Genomic DNA, 9,217 nt, shown 5'->3' on the forward strand with positions numbered 1-9,217 from the left:
ACGGCCTTCACCGTCACCGGCGGCCAGCGTCACGGCCGTCACCGTCGCTGGCGGCGGCTCGCGTCACGGCCGTCACCGTCACCGGCGGCCAGCGTCACGGCCCCGAAGGCCTGCATTCAGCAGGCAATCTCGGGTGGCCATTTCTGCCAGGTCTTCCGTTGCAACGCGCTGGTGATTCGGGTAGGCGGGCGGCAGTCGCGGCTCGGTAACCCGCCCGGCAGCCGGGGCTCGGTAACCTGCCCGGCAGCCGGGGCTCGGTAACCTGCCCGGCAGCCGGGGCTCGGTGACCCGCCCGGCAGCCGGGGCTCGGTAACCCGCCCGGCAGCCGGGGCTTCGCCTCGCCAGCTGATAGTGACCCGTGACCCGTGACCCGCGAGCGGGCGCCTCTGTCGAGGGCGACAGGCGAGCTTGTCGTTCCGTGCGGCCTAGGCAGCGGACGATCGCACTCCGTACCCATTCAGCGGGGTGAGCTTAGTGTCACCACGGAGCCGCAGTGTCCGAGGCCTGCGGATCGACTGATTGGCCTTCGGCGTGAAGGCTTACTAATTTACTTTAGACAGTGGATTTCTTCCTAGCTTTGGGAATGCTGGTCTTAGCATATTAGTGATTTGCACGAAAGTGAAAACAATTTTAGGAACAAGTCATTATTTTGCTGCCAAGGTAAACGTTTTGTGGTTGGTTTGACATTTACGGGGGATGACATTTTTTGGCGGCTGTTGCAGCTGGTGAACTGCAGCTGCGCTTGGATTAGGCTGTCCAGCCAGGCCGCACCGTCACTCTTATAAGCGCGTATTGCATGTTACGGTAACCTAACTGATACATCTAGTACACCAGAGGCGTGGCACAGCATCGCCGCCAAGGCGTGGCTGAAAGGCCTTTTCCGAAGCGGTGCAGGTGAAGTCTGGGTTCGACGTTTTGCGTCCACTGTCTTAACAACGTCTCTCCTGGAAGCAATGCGTCGGCGTCGGCGGCGTCCGTTTGGTCTTCCATTCAGGCCGGCCACTCTGTCTGAGATGGGTAGAGTTGCTGAGGGAGAAGCTGGATGTGGGGGCGCGCCCCGCCGCCGCGTGGGCCCCTGTGGGCGGGCTGACGTGCGGTGCCGCGCCGCCTGACGCTGTTTCAGGCCGACCTGACTGACCCCTGACACTAACACGCACCGCCGGAGGCCGGTGGGTCGGCTGACGCGCCGTCGCCGCCGCCGGCGGCCGCCTCCGGTACGTACGGACGACGGGACGGACCGTGGGCGCCATGCGGGCACGACCGGGCGGTACGTGGTGACGGCCGAGACCCGGAGCACAGACTGCCGGGTCGGCCGGGCCGGTGTCTGTTGAAGTCGCAGTCACAGAGTGTGGTGAGACGACCCTAACTTGGTGCGGGATGACATGCTATTCAGCTCCTCAGGGAAAATATCGGAAATAGGAACTCGGCCGCGCCAGCCGAACAACTACGTTAAGCCCTCTTTATTAGCCATATTTGACTTTAGAAGACAATTTTAATGCTTCATTGAAGCTTGTCTTTGGGTATTGAGAGCCTTGAATTTCACTGGGCTCCGATCTGTTGGTTGACCGGCGACGTGGTGGCGATGTGCACCCAGCCGGGGTACGTGCCCGTAAGGAGTACCACTTGCTCTGATACTCCTTACAAAGGGGTCCCGGCTGAATGGGTCTCGGGCGAGCAGACGTGACTGCCGGACTGGCCGTCTGGCACGCGGCCCTGACGCCGACGCCACTGCGGCCATCGGGCGCTAACTGGCCTCCCACCGACAGAATCCGAACCGAATACTGGCTAAGGTCTGAGCTCCCCGCCTCCGGGCTGGCTGTGCGGCCTCGTCCCGGCCAGCGGCTGACCGACCCTCCGTGCTGGCAGGATCTCGTTCGGCATCTGCGGACGCTACACCAGCGCTGAGATCGTCTCGCTGGGCATCTCGGTCACCATCGTCTGCGTGTGGATCCTCACCGGCCACTGGCTGCTCATGGATGGTGAGGAGCTGTCCGCCCGATGTGGTGTGGTGTGGGGCGGGGCGGGGGGTGGTCCTGTGCAATCTCGGGCGGGTCAGGCTCGCTGAGGATCCGATAGACTAACGGAGCAGTGGACGGCCGCTGGCTGCTCATGGATGGAGAGGAGCTGTCCACCCGATGTGGTGTGGTGTGGGGCGGGGCGGGGCGGGGGGCGGTCCTGTGCAATCTCGGGCGGGTCAGGCTCGCTGAGGATCCGATAGACTAACAGAACAGCGGACGCGGCTGTGACGTAGGGGTCCTCAGCGGCCTCTGTTGGCGTGTGACGCAGGGGTCCTCAGCGGCCTCTGTTGGCGTGTGACGCAGGGGTCCTCAGCGACCTCTGTTGGTCGGTGACGCTTAGGCGTTGGCCCGAGAGGCTAGTGATCCTCACCGATGCCGGTTGGCCCGGGCTGGTGACCTGCCCTCCTGGGTGGCGTCGGGCTCAGGCGGGAGAGAGGAGCTCTGGGCGTGCTGCACGATTTCCCGGGGCTCGTATTTTGTCTGTAAGAATAATGGGGCTTCGTAGGAAAGAGTAACTCAGCGGCGTAGACTTCGACGAATATTCCACCGCGGTTGACGCCACAAGACGAGCTGGGGCTTATCATGCGCCTGATATCCTGGGCTGTATTGTGGAAGCCGGCCAGGGCAGGAAGCTGTCACGATCACCAACCATTTCTGGCTGCTGTGGCATGCAGAAAACCAGTCTGGGGACTTATCCAGCCCGGCAGGTATTGGTGGGCGGGGTTGAGCCACGGTCGGCCTGGGACGGGCTGCCGGCCTGCTCAGTATTCAGACCTCCATCACTGCCGGAGCGCGGCCGACGGCTGAGAACCGACCGTCGGCCGCGCTCGGCCCGTGTCCACCTGCCGGTCAGCCGGAGCCGGCTGCTGGGGCGCTGCTGTGACCGTCCTCAGCGGGGATCGCTCGGAGCCGGGCCGACTGGCACCCACCGCAGACGCCGCGCGGTCGCTGAGGGGGGGGGGGCACGTCACGTCACTTCGGTCACGAGTCGTTACCTCAGGCTGTCGGAAAGTAGCCCTGTGCTTGAGGCGCCTGCCCAAGTGAACGCCGGGTGGTGAAGCCGCGTCAGTTGAGGCGCAACACGCAACAGCCGGTCCGCGCCAGTCTAGCCGTCGGTCGTGTTCTTGAGTCGTTGGCCGGCTGAAATCCAGTTTGGGACAGCGAACATGGCTTCCAGGAGCTGGGTCTCTGTTGTTCTTGTGCGGCTGGCAGGCCTATGACGGGCGTACGTACTATGGCGTCTGAAGCGTCACGTCGGCTTCCTGGCTCGGCCGTGACCCAGCGGCGTCCGTTGCAGCCATGGGTATGGGCCTGTGTGTGGCCTTCATCGCCTTCGTGCGGCTGCCGTCGCTCAAGGTGTCCACACTGCTGCTGATGGGCCTGCTCATCTACGATGTCTTCTGGGTCTTCTTCTCGCCGTACATCTTCAGCGCTAATGTCATGGTCAAGGTCGGTATGCTTGATCGGTCGACTGGTAACTTGTGGATGGTGTGGCGGCGCGTGCGACGTATGAGGTCCTCAACGTCGGCAGTGATGCACGCTAGTTAGAGTTTGGCCTAGACGATAACGGACTGCGGGATATTGTGCTAAAGCTCATGATCGGGGCTGTTAGTTGGTGTTCAAATTGCGTCTGAAGCCAACGAGGCCCGGGTCGCGACATCTTGTGTTGTAGGCGATGGGTTGTCGGCAGTGCGTTATCAATCGCGCCAGGTCCGGTGCGTTCCACCGATCAGCTCCGGTCACTGGCTGAATAGTTGATGGACGCTCCTGACGGCTGCGAAGCACGCGTGTGGCGGCGCGTGGGACTCGATCGATCTGGTGCGCTGCACTCGCCTCCAGCACCGGTCTGCACCGGCGGCGTACCCGTGTCATCTGGCGGTGCTTACGACAAGTGAACTTGGCGCTCTGCCGACAGGTGGCCACCCGGTCGGCCGACAATCCGGTCGGCATCATGGCCAAGAAGCTGCACCTGAACAGCATGATGCGTGAGGCGCCGAAGCTGTCGCTGCCGGGGAAGCTGGTGTTCCCGAGCATGCGGAGCACCGGTCACTTCTCCATGCTGGGCCTCGGAGACATCGTGAGTGAACTGGACGTCGGGAGCGGCACTGTAGCCGCTTCGAACGGACGCCTTTCGCGTTAAGGCGGTGCAAGCCCGTCACGACCCTCGTCCGTGATGAACAGCGCGCTGGGCACTGGAGGGCTGGGGCGCGCGGTTACCTGGTGATGCGGCATTCGCGGGCAGTGTCCCTGTTACGGCATAACCTGTAGTAAGGTGGAGCGCCGTGTGCTGCCCTGCGCGTGGTGAGATCGCGGGCAGTGTCCCTATTGCGGCATAACCTGTAGTAAGGTGGAGCGCCGTGTGCTGCCCTGCGCGTGGTGAGATCGCGGGCAGTGTCCCTATTGCGGCATGACCTGTAGTAAGGTGGAGCGCCGTGTGCTGCCCTGCGCGTGGTGAGATCGCGGGCAGTGTCCCTATTGCGGCATAACCTGTAGTAAGGTGGAGCGCCGTGTGCTGCCCTGCGCGTGGTGAGACCGCGGGCAGTGTCCCTGTTACGGCATAACCTGTAGTAAGGTGGAGCGCCGTGTGCTGCCCTGCGCGTGGTGAGACCGCGGACAGTGTCCCTATTGCGGCATGATCTGTAGTAAGGTGGAGCGCCGCATGCTACCCTGCGCGTGGTGAGACACGCCCCTGTCCGGCAGGTAATGCCCGGCCTGCTGCTCTGTTTCGTAATGCGTTACGACGCCTACAAGAAGGCGCAGGTGCTGCTCTCTGCGGACACGGGCATCCCGGCCAACGGTCACCTGCAGAAGATCACGTGAGTGACGCCACGCCGCCGTCAGGTGGACTGGCAAGCACCGGGCGCGTCTCCTCGTCAGCACCCTGCTCATGACAGTGACGGTCTGAATCCGGTGTTGTTGCACCGGCTGTTAGCGTGGGCCGCGGCTGTTGCATGGCAGCCCGTCATCAGCTGCGGCTTGCTGCGTCTGGGTGGAACAGCGCAACAGTACATAATGGTTCCTGTGGGCTGCGACGGAGCTGTGTACGCGACCAGTCCACCTCTCGCCGGCGTCCAGCGAGCGTGCGGCGAGGAGCGCTGTCACGGTGGGCGGCCGCGCGCGCACCACGCCCGTCTGACGTGTGATGTGGGCCCGCCTGTTCGGCAGGTACTTTCACTGTTCGCTGATCGGCTACTTCCTGGGCCTGGTGACGGCCACCGTGTCGTCAGAGGTGTTCCGGGCCGCCCAGCCGGCGCTGCTCTACCTGGTGCCGTTCACGCTGCTGCCGCTGCTCACCATGGCCTATCTCAAGGTGTGACGCCGGCCGCTCCACCCTTCTCTTCGTCACCTCCACCCCGCTGCCGCCGCTCTCAGTACCTCAGATACGACACCGTCGTCTCCACTGCGTCCTGACCAGCAGTTGTGCCTCTCATTTGAATTCTGCTTTACGTTTGTATTTATGTTCCTATGCATTACCTCCGTAGGGCCATCCACAATGTAGCGTGGCTATTACAGAAAAAGTACGGGATGAGAACATGCAGGTGCAAAGCATGTAACGCTCACCCACTTTTCACCGGTCGCTAATAGCATGAGCGTTCAACAGGTGCTTTCACCGCGCGTATGAAACGCTGCGGTGTTAGTTGTGTGATGTTGGCTGGCAGTGCCATTATGCGATAGTCGCGCACGGTAGCTAAAACGTCTACCGACCACGGGGTCTCGGCCAAGGAAGATCAGGGGTCTGTCCCCTGCCGAGTGGACCATAGCGTGAGTTATATCGAGGATTTGTTTGCTCCACTCTTGTGGTCATGCAGCTGCCTCCGCTCTTCAAGTTAGTGATTACCTGCATGCTGACGGACGTAAAGGCCTGACGACATCATGACAGTCTGGGCTGTGCTGTTAGACACGTTGAGCGACATCTGGCAGAATGATATACCGAACGGGGCTGCCTCCAGCTATGGTCGAAGAGTAGCTGATGCTCACGGAAGATAGTGATCATCGCGTTTCCGCCTTCAGGGTGACCTGCGGCGAATGTGGAGCGAGCCGTTCATGACGTACACCCCGCCCAAGCAGCTGGACGTGTGACGCTGCAGCCATCTGTCGGCATGAATCAGAACCACAAGTCCTCCAGCGGCGGCGCTGCCGTCGGCCCGCCACCCGGCCGCCAGGACTGTCTAGTCTCCCCCGTGCGCCGCACGTGTGACGCCACACATGGGGGCGACGTGTCGCCACAGGTCTGCGAGGGACTGGAGGTGCGCGGCGCCGTGTTGGAGGGCGCCGGCACCACCGGCGTCACCACCACTCATCCGCACGTACCGCTCATCCATCCGTGTTGTCCGCTGTCCGTCTGCCGGGTCCGTGTCCCTTCATTTGGTGTCGAACGGCCGGCCGCAGCCGCCAGCGAACAAACCTAGTCTTTCTCCGTAGATTTATTGTTCCCTTCACTTGCATGTGTTGCAATATGGGCTGCCGCGGCGCGCCGGCCATCACGGGAAGCCTGTTGCGGGCAGGCGGCCGGTGGCCCAGTGCTCCGCTGTACGGAAGCCGCGCGACGAGATTGTATTTTATAGTGTGCCATGGACATGCATGAAATGTTCACGACTGGCCTGTGTTGATGGACGCGTGAATGCTGCATACGGGAAGTCAGATCTGTGGTCGAAGCTGTTTTTGTAATCAGTACATGTTTTTTAAATGCTGGTCGTGTTATTTGGGCTGTCTGCGTTCAGCAGGGGACCGAGAGGCGCATTGGCCTGGGCTCTGGACGGAGTATGTCCCGACGCACGATGGCGAGGGCTTGGGACGGAGCCGTCTTCGCGTACGATGGCGAGGGCTCTGGACGGGGCACATCACTGTGTACAATAACGAGGGCTCTGGACGGGGCACATCTCCGTGTACAATAACGAGGGCTTTGGACGGGGCACATCTCCGTGTACAATAACGAGGGCTCTGGACGGGGCACATCTCCGTGTACAATAACGAGAGCTCTGGACGGGGCACATCTCCGTGTACAATAACGAGGGCTCTGGACGGGGCACATTACTGTGTACAATAACGAGAGCTCTGGACGGGGCACATCACTGTGCACAATAACGAGAGCTCTGGACGGGGCACATCTCCGTGTACAATAACGAGGGCTCTGGACGGGGCACATCTCCGTGTACAATAACGAGAGCTCTGGACGGGGCACGTCCCCGTGTACAATAACGAGGGCTCTGGACGGGGCACATCTCCGTGTACAATAACGAGGGCTCTGGACGGGGCACATCTCCGTGTACAATAATGAGAGCTCTGCACGGGGCACATCTCCGTGTACAATAACGAGGGCTCTGGACGGGGCACATCTCCGTGTACAATGGCGAGGGGTCTGGACGAAGCACGTATTCTTGTACGATTGCGAGGACTCTGGACGAAGTACGTCTCCGTGTGCGGTGGCGAGGGCTCCGGACTGGGCACATCTTCGTGTACAATGGCGAGGGCTCTGGACGAAGCACGTCTCCGTGTACGATGGCGAGGGCTCAGGACGGGGCACATCTCCGTGTACAATGGCGAGGGGTCTGGGCGAAGCACGTATTCTTGTACGATTGCGAGGACTCTGGACGAAGTACGTCTCCGTGTGCGGTGGCGAGGGCTCCGGACTGGGCACATTTTCGTGTACAATGGCGAGGGCTCTGGACGAAGCACGTCTCCGTGTACGATGGCGAGGGCTCTGGACGGGACACGCCATCATCCGCGAAGACTGAAGAGTGTAACACAAGTTAGAAACGAAGACAAAAGTGCACAGAAAAGCGGACTGCTGGCGGCGGCACGCCGGGCCGCATCCGGAAGCCCTAGGGAGTGGGCGTGGTGTGGAAGGTACCGGGCCGCCCCGCCGCTAGGGGCGCGCGCGTCGGCTGCTTCGACAGGCGTTCGTTCGAGTCGTCGGCGGTCCCGACATCCTGGGCGCGGGGATGGCGTGGGCGTGGAGCGCTCCCACTGCGCGTGGGGTGCGGCGAGTGCTCACACCGGCCCCGCCAGCGATGGTGATATTTGGGTGTAGGGGCGCTTGTATTGTACTGAACCTTTAACCCACCCATGTAGTATGGCTTGTCAGGATTAGTATCATCAGGTGCAAAAGGTGACAGAGGGATGGTATCAGAAAGTCAGGATAAAAAGTGTCAGGTCAGGATAGAATGAACCAAGGATAAAAGACAACATCCGTGGTGGCAATCGACAGGCGCATGTACACAGAGTGTCAAAATCGTTGGCGGGTTTCCCAAAAATTCAGTACAGTCAAGAACAGAGCGCTTCAGCCGCAGCGGACATTTTGTGCCCGAAACTATCTAACTGATAATCATATGTACAACCCATATGTGGCTTACGCGTTCGGCGCGCCGTTTTGGAGGTAGGTGCCACATAATGCAAATTACGCAGTCAAGGACTATCAAACAGGTGAGGATATGAATAACTCCGATATCGTTCGTAAGCCTTTCAAAAAAGGTAAGGGAGTAGTAATAGCCTTATTCCTCGGGGAAAAGCAGGATAATGGAGATGTAGATTCATTGATATTTCATCAACATGCCTTCATCAAAACGGATAGCAGAAGATTGAAACGTACTTTTGCTACTTGTTTCAATAAAGACATGCTGCTGAAGTATCAACTCATCTATATCCCCATTCCCCTGGTCTTTCTCCGAGGAACAAAGCTATTTATGTGCATAATGTTCCTCGCGAATGCACTAATGACTTACGTAACCCTTCAAAGATCTTGACGTTAAAAATAGGGTTCTCACCAATGAGGGAACGTAGGGTCAACCGGCGCCGTGTGCTGCAGCCAAGGCGGCGCTGACGCTCAGCGGCACACTGGCTACACTGAACGGGCGCGTGAACAGCTGACAGCGGGTGGTCACAACGCGCACACGTGGATGCTTGGCCTGATAAAAGAAAACTGTGTGTTCCATAAGTGTGCCCAATACGGAGACGACAAAGAATGACCTCTTTTCTTCTGCTGCCCCGGTGGGAAGTCGCCCATTCGCTAGTCTTCTCCTTTATGGCACGCAGTTTTTTCTCGCATTGCCAGGGTCATTGCTCATTATATCTCATTTCTCGCATAACAGAGTCCATTCTTACTTCGTCCCAAGCCTCCTGCCAATTTTCCCTCAACCGGGCTGGCAGCAGTTGACTGAAATCGCGGAAAGGCGTGTGCTCTTACCCGCCCCGCCAGTGTG

The 9,217-nt window shown here is 60.1% G+C and overlaps 1 protein-coding gene across 1 annotated transcript in view; it reads left to right on the plus strand.

Moving 5' to 3' along the window:
* The window catches only part of SppL (signal peptide peptidase-like protein), a 41,202-nt gene extending 34,493 nt beyond the window's left edge, over positions 1–6,709 (plus strand). Inside the window, exons 7-12 of the mRNA XM_037232840.1 lie at positions 1,867–1,979; positions 3,316–3,467; positions 3,934–4,095; positions 4,719–4,834; positions 5,184–5,328; positions 6,030–6,709. Coding sequence (XP_037088735.1) covers positions 1,867–1,979; positions 3,316–3,467; positions 3,934–4,095; positions 4,719–4,834; positions 5,184–5,328; positions 6,030–6,098 — 757 coding nt within the window. The 3' untranslated portion in view covers positions 6,099–6,709. The remainder of the gene's footprint in view (positions 1–1,866; positions 1,980–3,315; positions 3,468–3,933; positions 4,096–4,718; positions 4,835–5,183; positions 5,329–6,029) is intronic.
* Positions 6,710–9,217: the final 2,508 nt, after the last annotated feature.

This window comes from Pollicipes pollicipes, unplaced genomic scaffold (assembly GCF_011947565.3).
Source record: "Pollicipes pollicipes isolate AB1234 unplaced genomic scaffold, Ppol_2.1 Scaffold_7231;HRSCAF=8579_pilon_pilon_pilon, whole genome shotgun sequence".
In the NCBI taxonomy this organism is placed as follows: Eukaryota; Metazoa; Arthropoda; class Thecostraca; order Pollicipedomorpha; family Pollicipedidae; genus Pollicipes; species Pollicipes pollicipes.